The sequence below is a fragment of the Oncorhynchus tshawytscha genome, linkage group LG12, assembly GCF_018296145.1.
Source record: "Oncorhynchus tshawytscha isolate Ot180627B linkage group LG12, Otsh_v2.0, whole genome shotgun sequence".
Lineage (NCBI taxonomy): Eukaryota > Metazoa > Chordata > Actinopteri > Salmoniformes > Salmonidae > Oncorhynchus > Oncorhynchus tshawytscha.
In genome coordinates, this window is record NC_056440.1 from 66,918,609 (window position 1) to 66,944,880 (window position 26,272).

Sequence of the window (26,272 nt, forward strand, 5' to 3'; positions counted from 1 at the left end):
GGTCTAAAGTGGAGGGCTCCTACCCTCCCATCACACACATTGGCTGTGCTGCTCATGCATTGAATCTGCTCCTCAAGGACATCATGGCACTGAAAACAATGGATACACTCTACAAGAGAGCCAAGGAAATGGTTAGGTATGTGAAGGGTCTTTAAGTTATAGCAGCAATCTAAATTTGGTTGTCATCCAGGCAAATTTTAGGCTTTTTGAGCCTGACAACAAGCCATCCTCAACAAGGTTGGAACGTGACAGTGTAGATGATGCCTCAGTCTGATGTTCAAGAGGTGGACATTGAGGAAGTCCAGGGAGAACACATGGAAGCCTGAGAGGAAGACAACCAAAGCTTTAGTTTCTAGACTATAATTTTACATATGTTTTGGGGAGATGCAATGGATCATTCAATATTCCCTTTTATTTTTTTGTTCAGTGAAATCATCTCGAAGATTTAACTCATTTAATTAAAGTTCAAGTCGTAACTAAATAGTTTTTTCTATTGAAAGGATTTAATAATTTGCAATTGTCTACTTATGACAAGGTGAAAGTTTTGTTTGTCTCCATATGATATGGTAAATATATCCAATGTAATAAACATCTACATTTAAATTAAATGTATATTAATTTGCATATATTCCCATTAATTCCCATGGAAAGTTTCCACCTCTGAATATTCCCCAAAGTGTGCAACCCTAGTTGTGATGCAGCCTGGATTTGAACCAGGGTGTCTGTAGTGACGCCTCTAGCACTGAGATGCAGTAACGTCGACCACGGCGCCACCCGGGAGCTCAAATTACAATCCTTTTATGCATTCATTTCATTTGTTGATAGTCAATAGGCTCATCTTCATGGACTCACACAGATGTAACCTACGAGTCTGTTCCATTTCATATCCTATTCACATGGATTAAGAGCCAAGATATTAATATTATGATTCATGACTCATTCTGAATAATGGTTGATGAAACGGAGCAATAATGTCAAAGGCCTTCCCACACTGTATGTGCGATGTGTATTTTTTTTTTTTTAAGAAAGCAACCTGGCTAGATTTTATGATTTGCTTCAGTTCTGTCGTCACATTCTGCGATTGGCTTGCGAGGCTGTCAGCCTACAGTGGTGTATTTGATCTGCGCATATACCAGCACCAGCATCGCAGGACTCACTCTTATGTTTATGCGTGAGTGAAGTATGCATCTTTGAAATAGTTTTCGCATACGAACTTTATATGTCTGAACCTTCCCCAATATAACATGGTCGCTGCGAGAGCGTTTATTTTGATTGGGGATTTTGTGCATTTATCAAAATTCCATCATGTAGCTTGATTTTCATGTGTCAACAAGATTATTAGGGAAATCGTTCTTCTTGCAAAGCATATAAACGTTTTAAATCAAACTATTATATTAATGTGACTTCACAATAGTTGTGTTTTTGTGTGCATATTGTGTGGCTGACCATAACACCAGCCACACTATACGATAAAGGCTCAATTTCTGCCTCTGCGAGAACTTTGTCAGAGCCTACGACACATACATATGAAAACCAGTAGATAGTGCTGATGACATCATCCACGTATTCCTATGGAAAACTCCTAATGGCGCATGAAGCGGGAAGTATTTGAATTTGAATTGCACTAGGGGGCTGAATGGCACCAAAACATTGTTAAGGATCATGTTGAAAGTGGCCATAACAGGCATCATGGTCGACGTAGTCATTTTCATCCAGCTTGAGAGAGTCGACCTTAATGTCTATGGCATGATGGCGCAAGCCTCCTCATAGCCTGCCAGCCCGTGATTGGTCTGTGTCAACATGGGGTCCTGTGTGATGACAAAATTTTGTCAGAATGGATTACTATTTAATAAATCTCGATTTGTTTTGAACTTTCACGTAATTTGTATGGGATCGAACTTAATCATAATAAACTCATTTTAGAGCCCAAAACACTCCAGACCTGACACTGGGGGGCTGCTATGTCTGCACGTCGTGGTAATTAATCGGCAGACCTAGACCCTGTCACACTGAACGAGCCAAGACGTCCGACAATCATTTGCAACCTAAGAATTTGCTTCAATGCCCTAGCTGGCCCGAGAGGTTTCCTTGCCCCTGTTAGCTCGGAAGGCACCCATCCCACGTTGAGCCTCAGCCGGATCATCGGGTCTTGTTCGCCCAGCCGGCCCAGGAGTTTTCATGTTTCTTTGGTGACGTCAGGGTGGATTCCGCCACCGATGGAACTGGGGCTTCCACGTCCTAGCTGGCTCGAGAGGTTTCCTTGACTCGGTTGGCCCGGCAGGTTTCCATCCCACAGCTTACTCCACCGGATCAACGGGCTTCCACGCCACAGCGGTATCGACAGGCGTGCTTGTCTCAGCCGGCTTGAATTTATTTGCAAATGATGGTGGAAAATAAACTTTTGTTATTGACCAAATACTTATCTCAATACTTTGTTATATACCCTTTGTTGGCATTGACAGAGGTCAAACGTTTTCTGTAAGTCTTCTGTAAGAACTTGCACAATTGGTGGCTGACTAAATACTTTTTTGCCCCACTGTATTTGTCAGTTCCCCAGCTCTGTTCCCGGCTGCTGCATTGATTGTCATTTTTCTATGTTACCCGTGTGCTGACGCTGTTCCTGTCTCATTCTATGTCCGTTCCCTATTAAATGTTCGACTCCCCATACCTGCTTCTCTCCAGCGTCATCCCTTGACAGTAAAGAGAGGGATTTGCGCAAACAGAAAGAATTCAGAGTGATATGACTATATCACAACCAGCTGTGATTGAGAGTCCCATAGGGCGGCATACAATTGGCCCTGTGTCGTCCAGGTTTGGCCGGTGTAGGCTGTCATTGTAAATAATAATTTGTTCTTAACTGACTTGACTAGTTAAATAAATGTTTTTTTTTAAATGGAGTAATGATTTACTTGACCTGTGTTCTGATAAGAGACGAGTGTGACTCTCTTGAGCTCCCAGCCCAGGCATCTGAGTCATCACGACTTTATAGGAAATATTATTCCTGAACAATAGATGTGCTGCTGAATGATCTAAAGCATTTGTCCATCCATTAAGATGTTTCTCAAATAACAACCACTTTCTATTGTCTCCCCTGAGAGAAGTTGATGAAGGCCCTATATGTCGGTCTTTATTGTCATTTGCTGTAGGCCTATGTGAAATTAAGTGTCTTCCAGTCTAGTCTGTAGTCTTCTGTCAGTGTTGGGAGACAATGGTTTGCCATTGTTACTTGCCCTAATCCTTCTGTCATTCTGGCTGCATAGATGTTTACTGAACCATGAGCAAGAATGTTGGAGGTTCTAAACGGGGTCTGGGTAGTGTAGTAATGCATTTTCATGTTCCTCTCTTGCAGGCATTTCAATCTGCGGATGAAGAGGGACACCAGCCTGTTCTCTCCAGACCTCATGGTAGAGGTATCAGGAGTGGAGGCACCCTACGATCCCTCCCACATTTACACTGGAGAAATCTTCGGTAAGTCCAGGAATTATGTCTTTGAGCGACAAAGTCCTTGTGCACACAGGCACAATTACGATAGTTACCACGGAAACGCTTCCTGCATCCAATTTGCTTTTGCGTTCATGTGTGGGTGTGTGCCAGTGTGTTGTTGTGGGATTGTTAGCATTGGTAGTTTGGAGTTCATTGTAAAAGTCCAGCCACCATGAAGCTGTGGTTTTAAACGTTGTTCATGGATATCAGTCTCCTCTCTTTGTCTGTCTGTCTGTCTGTCTGTGTGTGTGTGTGTGTGTTTGTGTGTGTATACGTGTGGAGAATGTGTTAGTCACGTTCCAGTCTTACATCCTCAGGATCCTCCCCATGCCTGCAGCAGTGCTCACATGTAACACAAGGGAAAAACAGGCTAAGGTGTGTCTATCCGGTCATGTGACATGGTGTGTTTGTGTGGAGCTCTCAGATCCCAGCAGGCTCATCTCCACTCGACAGCATCTGGAAATGATGAGGTGATCTCTCTTCTCCTCTGCTGAACAGACTGTAATTCAAATCAGACTCCACTGGAGCACTTCCCATCTCTATCAAATGGAAATCTTGATCAGTTTCCTTTTAGAGAAGCAGCACTGCGTTGTTCCAAGGACGACGATGTTGTAGCCTATTTCTCAGATGTGATTTGTAATGCAATGGAAAGGTTTGTCCAGACCAGAAATCCAGCAAGCTTTTTCTTGTCAATAATAAAGGTGGACATTCAAAGGTGGAATTTAGATTGTCAGAATAACTGTGCATTTACACACTGATGTATTCATTTATTTGCACAATTTCAGAATCAGAAATCTAGACTTTGAACTTCTGTAGTTGTGCTCTGCTGTGAAGGCCATACTCTTTGTCACCTTTAATATCTCCAAATCATATTTTTTTTGTATTTTGTTTTTAACCCACTTTCCCCTCCAATTTTCGTGATATTCAATTGTTAGGTAGTCTTGTCCCATCGCTGCAACTCTCCTACGGAGAGGCGAAGGTCAAGAGCCATTCATCTTCCGAAACACGACCCTGCAAAGTCGCACTGCTTCTTTTTAGAACCTCCCCTTCTCCTGTTTTTCAGACATTAACATGTCTACCAAGATCCTATTACAGCGATGCCACACATTTGCTGTGCGCTAGCTAGGTTTCCATCCAATTGGAATATTTCATGCAAATATTCAAAAATCTCTGAAAATATGCGCATTTTCCCAACAGTGGTGTGTTTCCACCAAACATACTCGTTGCAGATAAAAATCTGTGAATTTAACTTTTCATGTACCAAATAAAAATCTAAAGTTCATTGTGTTTCCAGTGTATTTTAGATTCTAGCAATCGTTTTGTCACAAACTGGTGCGTTTAAATAGTAAATGTGCAGATAGTCTACAATGCGGGTAGGCTAGTCCACATGAGATGATTAAGAGTAAGAGCTAGAATATATTTTTTTTGTCAAGTATTGATCATCATGTCACCAGAATAAAACCCTTGATATTTATTGGAAAGGAGCATCAAACTCATCACTGCGGTTTCAGCACGCTGTGAAGTTCATCAGAACTGATTTCATTTGTAGCCTAATAAACTGCATGGTTTCCCAAGTCATAGTGGGAGGACCACATATCATATCATCGCGTGACACCAAGTTTACTTCGATATGATGGTTATTATATCAATATTTGTGCATAAAGGCCACCGCCTTTTCTTGCATAGTTAATTTTACAGACACAAAGATCCCACTTGTCAAACAAACAAATGATTGTAGGCATTTATTAACTTGTATCAAAACTTCCAGTTTCCATCACAGCTGTCGTGATTTTTATTTTTTTAAATAGACATGGTATGCCTTTACTCGCATAAAATTGTGGATCGAAACGTAGTTACTGATATGTTTAATTGCCAGACTCACTCTGGCTTACTTAGGGAATAATTAGAATAGTCAGAAGATGATGTTCATGTCTACAGAGGCCTTGATGTATGACAGAGAACCTTTTTAGGCTTTACAAAATCAAATTTAAAACCTTGCTTTTCCCCCCATTCTTTTTGTAAGTGGACAGTTTCCATATGAGAGATGAAACGCTGCAAGGAACACTTAATATTGTCCTCAAAGACTTAATAGATTTTTCCACATTCCCCAAGCTTGATGAGCTTTTTGGCAGTTGTTAATCTTCAGAGAAATAGTGGTCGGGTAATCATCATGCAATCACGCTTCAGCAAGCAAGGCCGCTTGCCAAAGGCATAATTGCTGCAATAACGAAGTGTTACAAAAATGGAATACTCTAGAATACTGCAATTAGGGATAAAGATTGCACTCAGAGTTGAATTGCAGTAAGTGGCAACATCTTTCTCTCCTCAACCCTTTTCTGTGTAATACAGTGCCTTCTGAATGTATTCATATCTTTTGACTCATTCTACGTTTTGTCGTGTTCCAGCCTGAATTAAAAATGTATTAAATATTTTTTCTCACCCATCTACTACATACAATACCCCATAATGACAAAGTGAAAACATGTTTTTACATTTTTTTGCAAATGTATTAAATGAAATAAACATTTCAATACATGTTATAACCACCTTTTGGCAGTGCTTACAGCTGGGAGTCTTTTAAGAGCTTTTGGATTGTACAATATTTGCACATTATTCTGTTTAAAATTCTTCAGACTCTGTAAAATTGGTTGCTGATCTTTGCTAGACAGCCATTTTCAAGTCTTGCCATAGATCCTTAAGTCAAATCTGTGACTAGGCCACTCAGGAACATTCAATGTAGTGTTGGTAAGAAAACAACCAGTGTATATTTGGTCTTGTGTGAATTTGTCTCCCTGTGTCTATTGGGAAGCAGACTGAACCAGGTTTTCGTCTAGGATTTTGCCTGTGCTTAGCTCTATTCCTTTTCTTTTTATCCTAAATAACTCCTTCGTCCTTGCCGATGCATAGCATACCTATAACATGATGCAGCCACCACCATGCTTGAAAATATATAGAGTGGTACTCTGAGTTGTGTTGGATATGCCCCAAACATAACGCTTTGTATTCCGGACATGAAGTTAATTTTTTTGCCACATTGTTTGCAGTTTTACTTAATTGCCTTATTGTAAACAGGATATGTGTTTTGGAATATTGGTATTCCATACAGGCTTCCTTCGCTTCACTCTCATTTAGGTTAGTATTGTGGAGTAACTAAAATGTTGACCCATCTTCAGTTTTTGCCTATCACAGCCATTAAACTCACTGTTTTAAAGTCATCATTGGCCTCATTGTGAAATGCCTGAGTGGTTTCCTTCCTCTCTGGCAACTGAGTTAGGAAGGATGCCTGTATCTTTGTAGTGGCTCGGTGTATTGATACTAGTGATGCACCGAAATGACATTTTTGACATCCGTTATTTTCCTTGCAAATATCGATACCGATAACCAATATTAAAAAATGTTACGTCCTTTTAAGCATTCTAGTACAGTTAAATAGTTAACACACACACACACATGGATGCAGCGGTCTAAGGCACTGCATCTCAGTGCAAGAGGCATCTCTACAGTAAAATCCAGGCTGTATCACATCTGGGCCGTGATTGGGAGTCCCATAGGGTGGCGCACAATTTGGCCCAGCATCATCCGGGTTTGGCCGACGTAGGTCATTGTGTATATAAGAATTTGTTCTTAACTGACTTGCCTAGTTAAATTAAGGTTACACACACACACCACACGGATCAAAAAGTTCTCATACTTGTCACGCAGTGAAGTTTCATCTGTCTGTCTGTGGCCTCTCTTCCTCCGCACGGTCACTGTGTCAGTTTCCATCTTGTCCAGATGTGTATGTAACATTTCACGTAAACGCTGTTTCTTGTCTGCATCGAAGTAGGTATCCTTGCACACAGCATCGAGCATGGTGGCGACACAGTAAAGAGAGAATGCCTGTTGAGCAGGCATTCAACGCTATGACAGAGGGTATCACATCTGATGCCTGCGCAGTTGATGAGCTTATTTCTTGAGTCGGTTGTTCAAATGGAGCTAACTAGTGTGTTCATGTTTCAAACTACATGTTCTCAAATGGCATCAGCGGTATGACAACCAGCACATTCATGAGCATGAAATGACTTTCCTCAGTAGGAAATCCTCGACGACCCACTGTGTTGTCAAACTCAGCATGCTCATGGGGCTGTTATCGCTGGTCCAAATGTCAGTTGTGAAGTTAATAGCAGTGATGCTATTACTGTGTAACTCCGGTAGGGCAACATCTGAAAAATAGCGCACTTGGTAGTAGATGTCGACCGATTATTCGCAATGGCCGATTTAATTAGGGACGATTTCAAGTTTTCATATATCGGAATATATCGGAATTTTTGGAAGCCGATTTTATTATTATTATTTTTTTTTATATATATATATATATTTTTACAACTTTATTTAACGAGGCAAGTAAGTTAAGAACACATTCTTATTTTCATTGATGGCCTAGGAACGGTGGGTTAACTGCCTTGTTCAGGGGCAGAACGACAGATTTTTACCTTGTCAGCTCGGGGATTCGATCTTGCAACCTTACGGTTAACTAGTCCAACGCTCTAACTACCTGCAGGCAATATTAACCAGGTGAAATTGTGTCATTTCTCTTGCGTTCATTGCACGCAGAGTCAGGGTATATGCAACAGTTTGGGCCACCTGGCTCATTGCGAACTAATTTGCCAGAATTGTACGTAATTATGACATAACATTGAGGGTTGTGCAATGTAACAGCAATATTTAGACTTAGGGATGGCATCCGTTAGATAAAATACGGAACGGTTCCTTATTTCACTGAAAGAATAAATGTTTCATTTTCAAAATGATAGTTTCCGGATTCGACCATATTAATGACCTACGGTTCGTATTTCTGTGTGTTATTATGTTATAATTAAGTCTATGATTTGATAGAGCAGTCGGACAGAGCGGTGGTAGGCAGCAGCAGGCTCGTAAGCATTCATTCAAACAGCACTTTCATGTGTTTTGCCAGCAGCTCTTCGCAATGCTTTAAGCATTGCGCTGTTTATGACTTCAAGCCTATCAACTCCCGAGATTAGGCTGGTGTAACCGATGTGAAATGGCTAGCTAGTGAGCGCTAATAGCGTTTCAAACGTCACTCTCTCTGAGACTTGGAGTAGTTGTTCCCCTTGCTCTGCATGGGTAATGCTGCTTCGAGGGTGGCTGTTGTCGATGTGTTCCTGGTTCGAGCCCAGGTAGGAGCGAGGAGAGGGACGGAAGCTATACTGTTACACTGGCAATAATAAAATGCCTATAAGAACATCCAATAGTCAAAGGTTAATGAAATACAAATGGTATAGAGAGAAATAGTCCTATAATAACTACAACCAAAAACTTCTTACCTGGGAATATTGACTCATGTTAAAAGGAACCACCAGCTTTCATATGTTCTCATGTTCTGAGCAAGGAACTTAAACGTTAGCTTTCTTACATGGCACATATTGCACTTTTACTTTCTTCTTCAACACTTTGTTTTTGCATTATTTAAACAAAATTGAACGTTTCATTTATTTATGAGGCTAAATTGATTTTATTGATGTGTTATATTAAGTTAAAATAAGTGTTCATTCAGTATTGTTGTAATTGTCATTATTACAAATACATTTTTTTATTTTAATCGGTATTGGATTTTTTTGGTCCTCCAATAATCGGTATCGGCGTTGAAAAATCATAATCAGTCAACCTCTACTTTGTAGTGTGTACCGGTGCTCGGCCAGTTGGCGAAAGCCAACATCACCCACGACAGAGAACGGTTGATTGTCAAGGGCAATGAATTCCATTATCTTGGTGTTAATGGATTTCGCCTTTGAGTTGTCTCACTGAAATGTTCTTACTCTTTCGAATGACTGCTCGACTTGTTGACTGCTCGATCCACACAGCAGACATTGTGGGCTAGGTTAGAAATGCTGTGTTGCATGTGTAACGCTACATTTTACGTGGCGTCATTACGTCATGTATCTTCGTTATTAGTTTGCACGTCAGCTTTGACATCGGTTTTGCACTTCGGCATTAAATTAAACATCATGTCGATGTTGGCATTTTTAGCTAATATTGACCGATTCCGATATATGCACCGATATATCCTGCATCCCTAATTGATACACAATCCAAAGTGTAATTTAATATATATATATTTTTTTTAACCAATCTACTAATCGGTGCCCTTCTTTGCGAGGCATTGGAAAACCTCCCTGGTCTATGTGGATGAATGTGTGTTTGAAATTCACTGCTTGATTGAGGGACCTTACAGATAGTTGTGTGTGTGTGTGGGGGGGTACAGAGATGAAGGAGTCGTTCAAAAATCATGTTAAACACTTATTGGTTCATGCAACTTAGTATGTGACTTGTTAAGCAAATGTTTACTCCTGAACTTATTTAGGCTTGCCATAACAAAGAGGGTGAATACTTATTGACACTTCAGCTTTTCATTTTTAATTAATTAACAAACCTTTCTAAAAACATTTACAAAATTCCACTTTTACATTGAGGTATTGTGTGTGTAGGCCAGTGACCCAAAATATAAATTGAATCAAACATAAATTCAGGCTGTAACACGACCAAATGAGGGAAAAGTCCAGGGGTGTGAATACTTTCTGAAGGCGCTGTACATCTCTGGCATTGTGTGTTGTTAAATTCAGTGGCTCATCAGTTGGCCTCTGCCTGATATTCGAAGAACCGTGAACTGGCAATAAATCGGTAATATCCCCAGTCCCATTCTCCCTTGAGTCCCTCTCTCCTCCACCTGTAGCTAATAGCTGTCTGTACTGGGAATAGAACCCATCTGCTAGTGAAGTACTGTGAGCTAGAAGAGAGCCAGAGACCAGACCTCTCTGTTATGTGTGATCAGATGGGCCTATACATTCATTTTCTCGTTTGCCCCTCATGAAGACCAGCAGACTCCACTCTCCTTACTTTACATTAGCCCACTTAGCACTTTGGGGACCAGGCATTTTCATGAACTAAATTAGGTGGTTACATTGGTCCCAGTCTACTGGAATTCCCATAATTGGAGTGAAGCTGCTTGTATCTGGACTGCAGTAGGGTTTCTGATTAGGTTCAGGGGTAAAGAATATTCCATTTCCACTGTCTATACGGCCACATTAACCCAGCTCTCATTAGTGTAGCGTGTTCTTTTCTCTACTTCTCTGACATAAGTCTTGTCAGTTGCCCTTGGGACGCACCGTATTCTCCTGACTTAAACTGAGAATTATTAGTGCTCCCTTTGCTGAGGCTGTGAGGGTTTCCGTGTCTGAGTTCTGAGCTCTCCTTGGCACAATAATCAGACTTGATCCATATGTGCGCAGAGGATTGGTCTAAACCCCGACGGCACTGGCCTTTCATGCCCAGATAAAGGGCTTCCTCTCTGGGAAAATGCGCTGTGCCTTCTGGAGATCAGAAGGGGAATCTGTCCCTGAAATGATATCAAAACCATAGGGCCCTCTTTAATGTTACCAAGTGCTGCCCAGTATAAGACAACAGATTCAATTGGTCCTCCCTCTGATCTCCAAGCTGTAAGTGGGGAAAGTATTATTCATGTATTATTATGAAGGAAATGGGACAGCAGAAGTTGTCTAAAGTGACAGTTATTACTGTTAATGAATGGTCTCAAGATAGCTCAACATTCCTTTCCCTAGTATTTTGCTAATTTTGTTTAGATGCAGGTAATCTCACTTTCATTATCAAAACTGCTACCAATACCAGTTAGTGTCCCAGTGTTTTCTGACGAACTGCATTGCTAGGGCCTGGAAAAACCAGAGAGGACTCTGGGCCCTTGGAACACACAGACAGAGATTTAGGGAGAAAGAGTTGGATGCTCCGTGGGACAGCTATGTGTTCTGCTGTTCTCGTTATCTCCAGCAGGAGAGCAGAGCATGTGGGCCTACTTGGCCTCTTTCCTCTGGAAACACAAACCTAACTGGGGAGAGAGGCAGGCTGGCTGGCTGTGTTTCTCTGTCTACGCTAAACTGCAATGGTCCCTCAGAATAGCTATGAGACAAACATTTTCGCAACAATACAGAACTGAAGAGAGCAGCAGATTTAAATGAAGTTGGGCTTCCCTATCCTGAGGAAAACAAGTCTTATTCTCTCCCTGATTTAGTTATCTTCTCACATTGAGTTGCCAGTCATCTTTGTCCTTTTCAGTTATAGCCCTCCAGAGTCTGCTGTTTTTATAACACAGGTTAATTGGGAGTGGGAGTTTTTCTTCCAACCTGCATAGCTGCTGATGGAAAAGGTTTTTCAAGGTGCTTTCTCTTGACAAACACTGAATTAAAAACCATTCCTTTTCGTCAGCCAGACTTTCTCTGTCTGGTTCAAAGGTGGATGATGTTTAATAGACTGCTATGCCCTGACAGCATTTTGTTTTATTCCCACTTCTTTCTCACTGGTTCCTTGATTCTTCAAGCATTAGTTTTTTATTTATTTTATTTATTTTTATTTCACCTTTTATTTAACCAGGTAGGCAAGTTGAGAACAAGTTCACATTTACAATTGCGACCTGGCCAAGATAAAGCAAAGCAGTTCGACACATACAACGACACAGAGTTACACATGGAGTAAAACAAACATACAGTCATTAATACAGTATAAACAAGTCTATATACGATGTGAGCAAGTTGTGCCTTTTGCGTAAGAAACTATTCTTTGATTTCCCCTGACACTAACCAGAGTCCAAGCTCTTATTACTAAAGTCATTATTTGTCTGATTTGAAGGTGAGATGAGAGAAGCAGAGATGAGTCTTTATGATCCAGACAGACAGGGATATGCTGCGTCCCACCCTGACTCTGTCCAAGACTGTGTTCCCCCCAGGAACGGCTCACTGTCTACCATCTGCTCAATGTCTAGAGCTGTGCGTGTGTGTGTCTGCATTATGTTCTGTTAGTTTGTGTCAGCTTAAATTGGTCCATACGTTTTGTGTGTGTTCCTCTCACACGTTGAGCGTTGACTTTCTTCCTACCCCAAACAGAATAGAGTTGAGTTGACCACCCTTCTTCAGCCACCTGACCTCAGTCATTCTCCTCCAGGTGAGAAGGGCACTCTGACCCACGGCTCGGTGGTGGACGGCAGGTTTGAAGGCTTCATCCAGACCCACCAGGGCATGTACTACGTGGAGCCTTCGGAGAGGTACCTCAGAGACAAGGACGTGCCCTACCACTCAGTCATCTACCACGAGGGGGACATTAGTGAGTATACTTGATTCACTGCTCTCCTCTGTCACCCTGCAGTCCTGCTGAAGTAATGGTGCCAACATCACAGCACTAAAATGAGTTATGGCTGTTGTTAATGTAATAGGTATATTTTATAGACTTAAAGGACATGTTCTTTAATGCTTTTGCTATATTGATTCAGACGATGTTGCCTTTACAGTATGACTCTGGGTGTGTGTGTGTAAGTGTTGATTTGTTTTTTAAAGATCTAGCTTTAGAAATTAGGGGTTCATTATCCTATTCAGCAGTGGGAATACAGTTTCGTTCCAAATAACACATATATTTTGTGCAGGCAAAGATGGTTAATATTGGATACACAGTGGATGGCTTATTAACTCCACAGTATTCTGTCAGTGTTATTCGCTTTGAAAAGCCATTTTTTCCATCATGAGCATGAAATGGATTGAATTGGCTGTAGCAACTCTAAATAGCAGTACCATGGCTGTGCTCTTTTTTAATTACAGTTGTCAGCCATTGACAGCAGTGACTAATCCATGCTGGCTCGTCTGTCCCAGCTTTTCTCTCTCCACCTCTGCTACACACACACACATCCCTCCCTATCAGAGAACTGTAGGCGTCACATTGTGACAGGACAAGGACTTTAGATAGACAGTGACACCGAAAGGCAATTCTCTGCTGGAGGTGTTTCTTGTAAGCAGAGATATGGACGATGATGGATTGATGAATGTGTGCCTAAATGAACTGAAGGGTGTGGGGTGGGACAGGACAGGTTTCTCTAGGCTTGGAGGTAAGGTCTTAAAGGCTGTGGAGTGCATACTGAGCAGAGTGGAGGTATACTGTTCAAATACAATGCAGAGCTGTCAGAGGAGAGGTATATCCAAGGGGAGTTTACTTTGGGCATTTAACAATACATAAGGTCAAGTCAAGGTCATGTCAGATGAGCTGTGGAATGGGCCAGAGGAAGGGGAGCTGAGGAAGGTTGCACTGGGACACTGCGGCAAGACACACACACACAGGGTTAGGCTGAGCCCTGATGATTGATTGATGCGAAGTCAGGATCAGAGCCAGTGGCAGGGAGTGAATCATCTTCCTTAGCATCCAGGCCACCAATTATAAGTCGATCTGAGGTGTGGGCTAAGCTCCAGAGACCACTGACCCCACTCATCCCAATACAGGCCAGAGAGCAGCCCTCTCAGGCAGGGAGAAAGCAGGGTGGAGGCCCACCCTGTGTTACTTGGCCCTCTCTTCCTCGGGTGGGTCTGATTCACAGCCAGCCTGCCTACTGACACACAGACACAACCAGCCCAGCATGAGCCTGCAATCAGAGAACATTTCTCTTACGCTTCTTCTCCACAATGTAGGCTTACTCGCTCTTTCTCCTTTCCCTCTATTTCTTCCCGCTCTCCCATTCTTTGTAATTTTCTGTCTGTATGAGGTGTCAAGAAAGCTCTCACCCTCTATTCCTCCTCCCGCCCCTTTCTCTTTCTGTGTCTGTTTATCTGAGGGTGTGAACAGAGCCGTTCTGTTCCTCATCCCTTTCTCTGTTCCTCAGTGTCATATCCAATGACAGGCTGTCATCAGAACCCCTCAATAGTACTGCAGGGCTTGGCGACTGCCACAGTACCGGATTTGAGGTAGTTATGCCCTACCCATTATTTGTGCTCTTCACATTTATCTTCGTTCCTTAGCAGATCGTATTGCCTGAGACATTACATGAAGGGCCCCATTTCATATTTTTTCCTTCACTAATCTATGAAGCGAATGCCGCTGCCCCAAACAGATAATTTCTGTCAAGTCATGCTGCCGTGTGAAGTCCGGTCATAGCACTAATGGCAGCTTTCTTGTAAAGACACTCTTATCTCCTTTGTGCAATCACTATTGGTTAACATGCTCCACACTCCTTGCTGTACATCATATTTATATTTGCATAGCCTGTGATGTTATCAGCAGTACATTAACACATACAGTGGGGCAAAAAAGTATTTAGTCAGCCACCAATTGTGCAAGTTCTCCCACTTAAAAAGATGAGAGGCCTGTAATTTTCATCATAGGTGGGGAAAAAAATCCAGAAAATCACATTGTAGGATTTTTTATGAATTTATTTGCAACTTATGGTGGAAAATAAGTATTTTGGTTACCTACAAACAAGCAAGATTTCTGGCTCTCACAGACCTGTAACTTCTTCTTTGAGAGGCTCCTCTGTCCTCCACTCATTACCTGTATTAATGGCACCTGTTTGAACTTGTTATCAGTATAAAAGACACCTGTCCACAACCTCAAACAGTCACACTCCAAACTCCACTATGGCCAAGACCAAAGAGCTGTCAAAGGACACCAGAAACAAAATTGTAGACCTGCACCAGGCTGGGAAGACTGAATCTGCAATAGGTAAGCAGCTCGGTTTGAAGAAATCAACTGTGGGAGCAATTATTAGGAAATGGAAGACATACAAGACCACTGATAATCTCCCTCGATCTGGGGCTCCACGCAAGATCTCACCCCGTGGGGTCAAAATGATCACAAGAACCGTGAGCAAATATCCCAGAACCACACGGTGGGACCTAGTGAATGACCTGCAGAGAGCTGGGACCAAAGTAACAAAGCCTACCATCAGTAACACACTACGCCGCCAGGAACTCAAATCCTGCTGTGCCAGACGTGTCCCCCTGCTTAAGCCAGTATATTTTCAGGCCCGTCTGAAGTTTGCTAGAGATCATTTGGATGATCCAGAAGAAGATTGGGAGAATGTCATATGGTCAGATGAAACCAAAATAGAACTTTTTGGAACTCAACTCGTCGTGTTTGGAGGACAAAGAATGCGGAGTTGCATCCAAAGAACACCATACCTACTGTGAAGCATGGGGGTGGAAACATCATGCTTTGGGGCTGTTTTTCTGCAAAGGGACCAGGACGACTGATCCGTGTAAAGGAAAGAATGAATGGGGCCATGTATCGTGATATTTTGAGTGAAAACCTCCTTCCATCAGCAAGGGCATTGAAGATGAAACGTGGCTGGGTCTTTCAGCATGACAATGATCCCAAACACACCGCCCGGGCAACGAAGGAGTGGCTTCGTAAGAAGCATTTCAAGGTCCTGGAGTGGCCTAGCCAGTCTCCAGATCTCAACCCCATAGAAAATCTTTGGAGGGAGTTGAAAGTCCGTGTTGCCCAGCAACAGCCCCAAAACATCACTGCTCTAGAGGAGATCTGCAGGAATGGGCCAAAATACCAGCAACAGTGTGTGTGAACCTTGTGAAGACTTAGAGAAAACATTTGACCTCTGTCATTGCCAACAAAGGGTATATAACAAAGTATTGAGAAACTTTTGTTATTGACCAAATACTTATTTTCCACCATAATTTGCAAATAAATTCATTAAAAATCCTACAATGTGATTATCTGGAATTTTTTTCGTCTAATTTTGTCTGTTATAGTTGAAGTGTACCTATGATGAAAATTACAGGCCTCTCTCATCTTTTTAAGTGGGAGAACTTGCACAATTGGTGGCTGACTAAATACTTTTTGCCCCACTGTAGTTGAGTAATTTATTCATTTAACTTTGGCTATATTCCTATAACCCAATGAAGTATCAAATCCTTATTGATACAAGGGGACTGAGTAAAGACAATCTTCCATTAGACCTGTTTGAGATCTTCATTCCATTTACGTTTTTGTCATTTAGCAGATGCTCTTATCCAGAGCGACCTATGGGAGCAAGTAGGGTTAAGTGCCTTGCTCAAGGGCACGTCATCAGATGTTTCACCTTGTTAGGTCGGGGATTTGAACCAGCGACCTTTCGGTAACTGGCCCAAATCTCTAAATGCTAGGCTACCTGCCGCCGCATTCCGTTCAGTGTAACATTCAGGTTTCAGCAGTTGTTTTAGTCAAACTGCTGTTCCTAGGAATGTGTCTTTATCAACCCATTAATGAGTCTCCCCTCACAGATATCCAGTCTGCACTTGAATGGTTTTCAGACATCAAAGACGCACTTCAAACAGGTTCATTTTGTGGCGGAGGCTTTTTTTTTTCCTTGAAGAAACTGTAGCACCTAATTTTAGAATTCTCTTTCCTGTTGAAGTCTGTGTTAGTGAGAGAGAGGAAGGACACATGGTGGAGGGATGGAATAAAGAATGAAAAGGCGTGAATGACTCGGACTCCCAGTTCCCCCGGCTTTTACAACTTTGTCTTCGCTTCTCGTTCGCAAAGGATTTTTGATTAGCATCTGAATGAGAGGTCATTCACTGCAGGGATAATGACAAATGACAGCTTTCTGTCTGGAAAAAGAGAACACATTGTCAGGGCAGAATGTTTTGTTGTTCGGTCAATCCAGTCGGTCCAGTACAGAGCCATTCTCCTCAACTGACAACGGGGGGACAGGTTGACCCTGAGCCCACTCTCTCCCTCTCCAACCCGTTGACCAGACTGCCCACGAGTGGCGCTTTGTGGTGACTCATATGAGCAGAATGCAAATGATCTGCGGTCAGTCAATAGTGCTGTAAGTACAGCCAGGCTTTTGAGGAACACCATCCTGACCCTGCAGCACTTATCCTGACTTAGATTTTTTTTCAACGGCTATAAATAAAATATAAGTGCCAAAATAATTCCTCTGGCACTTTTCTGCCATCGGAGTGTGAATTGAAATGCCAAATTTGTCTGAGGAGTGGAGGTTAGGAAGGTTGAGGGAGTGTGAAACACTGGCTGAGTGTAGTGTTAACTTGTAGGTCGCAGAGCTGAGTGTGGTTTTGTCAGGACTGAGTTTGTGTTCTTTGGGACTGAGTGTGTTTTCCTCGAGTTTTGAGGTGTATTCGTCTGCACTGTGTTCTCATTACGGAGACTGTGTTTGTTTCTGGGAGCTGAGTGTGTGTGTTCCTTGAATTTCCTTGGGGAGAGAGCGTGTGTTCCTGTGCGCTGGTGTGCGATAAAAGGTGACGACGGCGTCGCTGGCAGAGGAATTTCTGTTCCTGCCATGCAGGCTGGTGACTGACAAGATCATTTGGGAGGCTTTTTAAAAAATATTATTATTTGTATTTTTTTCTCCCCAATTTCGTGATATTCAATATGGAGTTATGATCTTGTCTCATCGCTGCAACTCCCCAACGGGTTCGGGAGAGGCGACAGTCGAGTCATACGTCTTCCGAAACATGACCCGCCATGGCGCGCTGCTTCTTAACACTCGCTCGCTTAACCTGGAAGCCAGCCGCACCAATGTGTCGCAGGAAACAACGTTCAACTGAAGTCAGCTAGAGTCGCTAGAGTGTGATGAGCCAAGGAAAGCCCCTCGGCCAAACCCTCCCCTAACCTGGAAGACACTGGGCCAATTGTGTGCCGCCCACGGCCGGCTGGCTGTGACACAGCCTGAGATCGAACCCCAGGCTGAAGGGATGCCTCAACACTGTGATGCAGTGCCATGGACTGCTGCGCCACTCTGGAGGCCATTTGGAGTCCATTTATATGCCAGTATGTTGTGATGGATGTATTAGTACTGATTGCTGTAGACTAAATGAGACGCATGCATGTACTGTAATTACATGATCCTAGTTGTAGGATTGATTGTTTACTGGTGTGTGTTTTTGCTGTGATTAGGGGGGCTTTCGCTATTGACTAGAGCTGTGCCATTGACTGTGCGTTGTGTACATTAGGGAAAAGATGCAGTGGAGAGAGGAGACCTCTATTGAAGCGTGCAGTCAGCGTTATTGACTCCATTTCACTGCATGTTACTATCTGGGGATGACTGGGGGAGTGAATAATCTCTCTGCTTGGAACTGAGCACAGAGCAGTCTGACCTGACCTTGTTTTATTATCAGCACAGTGTACAGTAACGGCCTGATTGATTGATGGCATATGCATTCAGTTATTCTGTGTATTCAGGGTTGTTGTATTGCGGTGTATAGGTTAAAACATTCAAAGTGCTGAGTGTGGGATTGTGCTGGCCTGTTTTTTGAAGTCCTGTCTCAGGTATCTGAAGCAGAGTAGGGAGGGCATGTTGCCCAGGAGAGGGAGAGATGGCTCTGTTATCCCAGAGTCCTCATTAGTGACACACACACACCGCCTCTTCCTCCTCACCCTGCTTGCTCTGTTATGCAGCCCGCTTAGACAGAAACAGAGCTGTCAGGCCTGGTTGACACTGCACCATTCCCCAGTCCCAGAGAGCCCCGGCTGAGGCCGCTGAGTTCACCTCGCTCTGCCCAAACCCAAAACAGCATATCCATATGTTACTCTGCCTACCTCCGTCTCCCGCATAATAAGGGTCAGAAGTTTTCCATGGTCACGTAACCTAACCAGGACAGAGTAACTGCCTACCTCCGTCTCCCGCATAATAAGGGTCAGAAGTTTTCCATGGTCACGTAACCTAACCAGGACAGAGTAACTGCCTACCTCCGTCTCCCGCATAATAAGGGTCAGAAGTTTTCCATGGTCATGTAGCCTAACCAGGACAAAAGTAGCTGCCTGCCTCCCAGTGTGTCCTCCATACCTGTTCCCAACCCTGCGTCTTCGTCCTGGAACAAATGGCTTTGTTCTGTAGAGACTGACATCAGACCGAGATGGCAGAAGTAGTTTGCTGTGAATAGATAAAGCCAACTAGAGAAGAAGTAGAAAGCCCTGTGTTATCCTGTTGACTAAACACACAGCCGTAATTGGAGTTCGTTAGCATTCACGCCTGCTGTGAAGGTAAAGAGTGTATATTACAAAAACCCATTATAAGAGTTTTCAGATTTCCACAGGCAATTATGGCTCTCTGCTAAGAGTTCTGTGTCACGATGGTTTACTCGTTTTCATTAGTGTTTCACTGTGCACTTCTGTGTTCTGCATAGTGATCGCTGAGCTCATTCTACAGGGGAGCTCTGTACTATGGTGAGACTGCTTGTTTATTGGCTCATTTAGGAACAGGATGGTGATGACAGGGAGGGTGCTCTCCAACTTGATTGCTGTCTGCTCTTCAATGGGTGACATCAGACCAGAGTCAATAGATTTGAATTGGATACGTTAATCAAAATGATGTTCCGTTTTGTGAGAAAATTGGATCTGTGCACCTGCTTTAGGCAGATGCCCGTGAAAAAATGGTGTTCTTGATGATCACCATTTTAGCTGGGTTGTAAAGTACTCAGCTCTGTGTCTGTTTTTACTGATTTGGTCCTATGGGGAATGCTCCAGCAGCCAGCCAGTACACAGAGGGACACAGCACCACATGTTGTTTTGGGCAATGGCATTATTTGTCAGCAGAGGGCACGGACACGGTCACTGCTTAGATGTAGGTTTAAATCTGGACTCTGTGGTATCTCAGACCGTTCTTTGACATTGATCTGTGTTAGTAATTGTGAAGGTGTATTGCTGAATACTGGACTTTTCTGGATACTGTAGTTGCATGTAGTAGTGTTGCTCCTTATTGAGTCTGGTGTTTTTCAGAGCCTCTGGCAGAGGAAGGTAGAGGAAAGTCGAGCGGTGAGTGAGTCAGTGACATGTAATTTTAGAGGAAGACTGCTTTGTTATTCTCCAGCCTGGAGAAGGAGACACCAGCGGTGAACAGAGGCTTATTCTTTCAGTTAGCGTAGACGGTCTGTGTGTTAGGCCTTGTTACACACACACAGAGAGAGAGATATTAACTACAGCTTCTTTCTGTCCTAATGAACAGATATCTCCACCCTCAGATGAATGTTGCTGCTAGAGATAGTAAGTCTATTATACTGGTATGTTTTAGAGGGCTTTGGATAGAGTAGATGAGGTTATACTAGTATGTTTTAGAGGGCCTTACATAGAGTAGTTGAGACCACACTATGGCCTATGGCTACTATTGTGTACAACCTTTTTCATTCCCCTTCTAAGCCGGTTTAGTCTGAAGCTGAGAGAACCAATATTACTGGTAATATGGTTGAGTTCATATTGATGGTTTCCTCTTCTCCTCCCAGATTACCCTCATAAGTATGGCTCAGAGGGGGGCTGTGCTGACCACTCAGTGTTTGAAAGGATGAAGAAGTACCAGGCCTCGGCTATGGAGGAGCCTCTCAAGGTGAGCTGATAATACCCCCCTGTGAAACCAACCCTATATCTATACAGCACTCACCAATACTGTACAACCACGTACACATTCTGGACACAGTACTGGAGGACCATACAAATCACCTCGCATCTTCTTGCTCCATGGTAGAAAAACACTTAGCATGATAAGGAAACATGGAAGTGATTAAGTCAAACTTGTTATTGGAGCTGTAACGAGAGCCAGATTCTTCTTATTGTTCCTGAGTTCTTATCCCTTTCAGCTCTGTGGATGACTTAGTAGAGTGATGTCACAGATCATCTGGCAGGGTGAGGAGTTAGTGTTCTCTCTCCCCAGGGATGAGTCAGAACAGACCAGGGGTGTGTCAGGGAATGTTTCCCCATGTTCTGGAACACCTCTCCCTCCTCCCTTCAGAAGCCAGGGCCCTCATTCTCCACATTTGAAGACATGGGATTTTTCCTGACCAAAATGGCTAAAATCCTTACACATTCCTGTTGGTCACCTTGTCATGTCATTTCTTAGTCTTGGGATCTTTTTTTCTACCTCCCCTCTCTCACTCTATCTCCCCTCTTCCAGCTCCCCTCGTTCCACCTCACTCTCCCTCACATCCATCTCTCCCTCCTAGTTGACTAATGGTAGTCTTTCCTCTGGTTGTCTCTGCAGGAGCCCAGCAGTGTGGTGGAGGAAGCAGAGAGGTCCCATGGACATGGTCCGGTGATCCTGAGGAAGAAGAGAGCAGCTCAGATAGAGAAGAACACCTGCCAGCTCTTCATCCAGACTGACCACCTCTTCTTCAAGTACTACGGCACCAGAGAGGCTGTCATCGCACAGGTACTGAGGCTGTACACACACTAGGGCTGTCCCAGACTAAAAAAAAATATTGGTTGACCGAGAGTCATCTGTTCTTTCAACTATTCTATTGGTCTACATTTTAAGTGTATTTTTCCATATATAGAAACACCTGAAGTTTGAATAAAATCAACAATATGCACTGAGCTTGTCTGATGCTTTAAGCTCACTGATTGATTAAATAAGACACAAATGATTCAAGAAGGGAGCCCGATGGCCACACTGTTAAAATTTAATGACAGTGAGAGCCTGTGTGACTGGTGCACGTTGTCTCTCTCTCCTCCCTGCTGCAGCGAACAGGCACCACAGCAAGTGTTTATTGCCGCTGTCTGTGCTGAAGCTGCAACATAATTACAGCCATTTTGTTTCTGACTGAAACGTTCTTACCGAAATACCTCATTTGTTTAGGAAAAACCTATTCCCTAGAACATTTGCTCTCTTTACGTAAAACATGTATGCAGTGCATGCACCTGACCAATAGGGTCTGACCTATAACCTATCATAATCACATCAATAAAATGGTTGTAGCAAACTCTGAACACTGTAACACGTGACAGCAAAATGGATGAGGAGGACGCGGAAAATAAACTCGAAATGGGGGAATGTTTACTGCTTGCGCAGGAGGGAAAGGGGAAGTTAGATGTGTGTAAGACATTTGACTTAGTTGTGGAAACTATTGAAGAGAAAGGAGGAGAAAGGAGCAAGCTCTGAATGAGTATTGTGTAGCAAACAGTTGCTGTTAGATTACAATATTATACTTTTTTCTGCCCGTTTGGAAGTGTAAACAACACTATATAAAATAGAACAGACTCTGGTATTACTTATAATGAAAAACATTTGCAAAAGCCTTTAAAACATAGCAAAGATTTATAAACAGACGGATTTGTGAAATTGCTTTATACAACATTTTGCATGAGGATTGGTGCTCACGGAATCAGTAGGCTATTAAACAAACACTCAAACTGTCAATAGAAGTAGGATCTGTCTTATTTCTGTAGATGTATATGGACGATTTATACAGCCAGGCATGTTTAACAGTTTGGTTATAGACCTAATTAAGTTGGTTTACTCACTCCGCTACTGCCTCTGTCGCATTGTTCTCAACACCATTATTATGCACATAGCAACATATAGGGAAAGGCACCAATTCAACGGCGCACTGAAGATTACGTTTCAGAACCGTGGACAGCGCCCGTTATCCATCGCGGGAGAAAGCACTTTTGTTATATAATATTATTTAGTTTATCAGTGTTGCACAATTATTCTTATGTAATATATTATTTTTACAATTTCAGTAGCACATCTTAGAGGGATGTACTGTGCCATCACAGTGGCCTCCAATGGATTAGTCCACTGAGACGAGCACGAATCAGACAGGTGTGTTATACGCCATGAATTATTTGTATCAATTTGCAACTGCTCGACTAATGAAATCTTGACCAACAGCATATCTACCAAACAATCGACTAAATAAGGTCAACCCTAATACACACACACACACTCTGAATCATTCGGCAGGGGGAAACCAGGGCCTGCCCTTTAATTCTGCCAGGAGAAATGGATTACAAACAGAATAGTGTTTGTCTGTGGGTCTGATCAGTTGTTGTTGGCTGGCTTCCTTCAGCCAGCCTGCCCAGCATCGCAGACTTGTTCCTCCTGACTGAGTTCTATAGCCTAACAAATGAGATGCAGAGGAAATGCTGCCTTTCACAGTTGGGGGTCCAGTTAAAGGAGAGACTAGCTGATTAAAATGTCATTTCTGTGGACACTCACTCTCTCCATAGGTGAGATAAAGAAAAGAGGTTAATTGTGATGAAGTAAATGTGTTTGTTAGGATTGTGGTTTAGCTCTGAGACTAGAGGCTTGTTTATAGGATGGGATGGACAGTGTGGAGCAAGTCATCAACAGATTGATTCCAATTGGCTGAACACAGTGATTCTGTAGTTAGAGATATTATTCATGTGTTCATTGGTGGGCTAACAGACATGTCATGTCTTTAATGCCATGCTATGATTTATCTGATGTTCTCTCTGCAGTGCAGTTGTTCCAGACTTCTCATAATATAATGGTGACTGTTTTATTCTCTAGATCTCCAGCCATGTAAAGGCCATTGACTCCATCTACCAGGGTACTGACTTCCTGGGCATCCGTAACATCAGCTTCATGGTCAAAAGGATCAGGGTGAGTTTGTGTTCAGGGTTGGGGGGGGTGAGCACCACCATTTGCCTCACTCATCAGTATTCCACCACACTCCAAGACCTAATAAATCCTTAAAATCCTCAGGTGAACACCAGTTGCCATTTAAAGTAGGGAGCTCAGGGCTGCATTCCAACATTCAAAACAACTCTCACAAAAGGTTTCTCTGGGGCCAAGGAGCTGGCAACTTTAAGTAGAATAATTTCTCTCTGACTCTCTCTTCAAACACACATTAGAATAGTTACCTTTAGCAATGATGATTGTGATGAAGACACAGTGGCCTTTGTGTGAAGTCTCTTCTCCAATACCTACTCATTACCTATTCAACGAGCCCATTCCTTTCAATCTCTTCAGATAAACACGACCAGTGATGAGCGGGACATCACCAATCCGTTCCGCTTCGCTAACATCGGGGTGGAGAAGTTCCTGGAGCTCAACTCAGAGCAGAACCATGATGACTATTGCCTGGCCTACGTCTTCAGCGACAGGGACTTTGACGACGGGGTGCTGGGCCTGGCCTGGGTCGGAGCTCCTGCAGGTACACACACACCAATTGAACTTTTGTACTGTACTCATTTGCATAATGGCTCTCAGGGTAGGAATTTAGTGGAGAATTAAAACAGAAAACTGAGAATAGTGGACATTTATGCCTACTTAAAGAGTAGGAAGGTATAGCATCCATGAAGTCACCCAAGTGACCAGTGGTCTGTGAGAGACTCCCTGGCTCCAGTATCTCTAATGGGATCACTCCATTCTAAAGAGGAGAAGAAGCTAAAGCTGTGCTGCAGGTTTCCTGCTCTGCCCTCTGAGTCCTGCACTCTATCAGAACACTCAATGATCCTCCATTAACCCCCCCCTCCACCCTCTCGTTCCACTAGCATGTCTAAATTAATTTTCAAGGCCGAGGAGGACTGGATTTGCTAAGGCATCGTCTCCACGCTGTTTCCACTTGAAATGCATTTTTAAGTTGTTTAATTTTTGCCTACTCAGTATATTTGTGTGTTCCACTTTCTCCCTCCCTGTATGTTTGTCAAAACTGCAGCGCTCTCCAAACAAGGTTCACTCAAGGACAAAGGAGTTACATTCAGAGTCCTTCTCCTGAAGGAAGTTCTTAGATGTTTGTAGAATGTGAAACAGTCCATGGAGACGATCGCACACCCCTTTCTATAGCCTGCATCTGGGTCTCCCTCTGGTCTCCACCAACCCCATAGTGGTGACAGGCAGTCAGTCAGTAGTGTGGACTGTGAGAAGGGAGAAATCAATGAGACAGCCACAGCACACAGACAGAAATGGCCCTGTCACACACACACATACAAGTAGGCTAAACAAGTACGGGCTCAACATCTCTGAATGAATGATTCACACTAGAATAATATGAAGTTGTTGAGTGTGACTGGCCCAGAGCCCTCCAGCGACAGGGGTGGCCCAGAGCCCTCCAGCGACAGGGGTGGCCCAGAGCCCTCCAGCGACAGGGGTGGCCCAGAGCCCTCCAGCGACAGGGGTGGCCCAGAGCCCTCCAGCGACAGGGGTGGCCCAGAGCCCTCCAGCGACAGGGGTGGCCCAGAGCCCTCCAGCGACAGGGGTGGCCCAGAGCCCTCCAGCGACAGGGGTGGCCCAGAGCCCTCCAGCGACAGGGGTGGCCCAGAGCCCTCCTGTGCTGGCTGACGGGTCATAATCAGATAGAACAGGAGTCCATACAGATGCAGGCTGTGCCTGGTTCAGGATATCCTCACAGTAATAATCAAGAGGTAGAGAGAGTGGACAGTACTGTAGTTGAACCCCACATTCGCATGTTACTGCTATAAGTTTATTTCAATGCGCAGCAGCCCCAGAGGTCAGAGTTCAGGCTTTGTTTTCCTTCATGAGGTTTAAATGAAGGGTCGGTGTCAGTTGGTCCAGGTATCGTCAACATATCTTGATTAACTTCTGACTCACAGAACCCAAGATGAAAAACAACAACAAACACTAGGAATCAATACAGGCAAATAAGCAATGTTCTAAGCAGGCTGAATCGATCTGGGTCTGTAGAGCTGTAGAGGGAGGCTGTGGGCTTGTAGAGAAGAGATCTGCCTTGAACGCTCCAGTGGAGTGGACTGAGAACAGACGGCTACTAGAGACACCAGTCAGGCCTGGGTAATGGGCTTTTTAATGGATTTGAACCATTACCACACTCATAAGTGACTTCAATGGAGGCATTCCTCCTACTCTTACCACACACCATTTTCCACACACATACCACGTACCACACTACACACACACACAAATATGTGCCTATGTTGTAAAGTGCTTAGGTTTCACGTTTCTGTGTGTCTAAAAGCTGTTGTAGTCAAAGGTGTGGCCTCCTTATGACTAAGCACACAGGCTATTCTCAGATAAAGATGTCGCCACTGCCTGGCATTCCAGCAGAGCCCCAGTCTTCCTAGCCTGACTGGTTAGAAAATAGAAATCCTCCATGGTCCACAGTCGTAGGCGAGATTGGACCTTCCCCCCCCTCCCCAACACACACAAACTGGGATATAAGATAGGGCAGTGTTGAGTGTGTAGTGCAGGGGGAGCCTAGAGGCAGACCGGCAATGTGCCAGCTGAATCTGATAGTACTGT

The 26,272-nt window shown here is 43.4% G+C and overlaps 1 protein-coding gene across 1 annotated transcript in view; it reads left to right on the top strand.

Annotated features, from left to right (window-relative positions):
• The window catches only part of adam10a (ADAM metallopeptidase domain 10a), an 80,955-nt gene that overhangs the window by 46,877 nt on the left and 7,806 nt on the right, over nt 1–26,272 (top strand). Inside the window, exons 3-8 of the mRNA XM_024440257.2 lie at nt 3,350–3,468; nt 12,490–12,648; nt 20,538–20,638; nt 21,290–21,457; nt 23,564–23,656; nt 24,026–24,209. Of these exons, the coding sequence (XP_024296025.2) occupies nt 3,350–3,468; nt 12,490–12,648; nt 20,538–20,638; nt 21,290–21,457; nt 23,564–23,656; nt 24,026–24,209 (824 nt within the window). The remainder of the gene's footprint in view (nt 1–3,349; nt 3,469–12,489; nt 12,649–20,537; nt 20,639–21,289; nt 21,458–23,563; nt 23,657–24,025; nt 24,210–26,272) is intronic.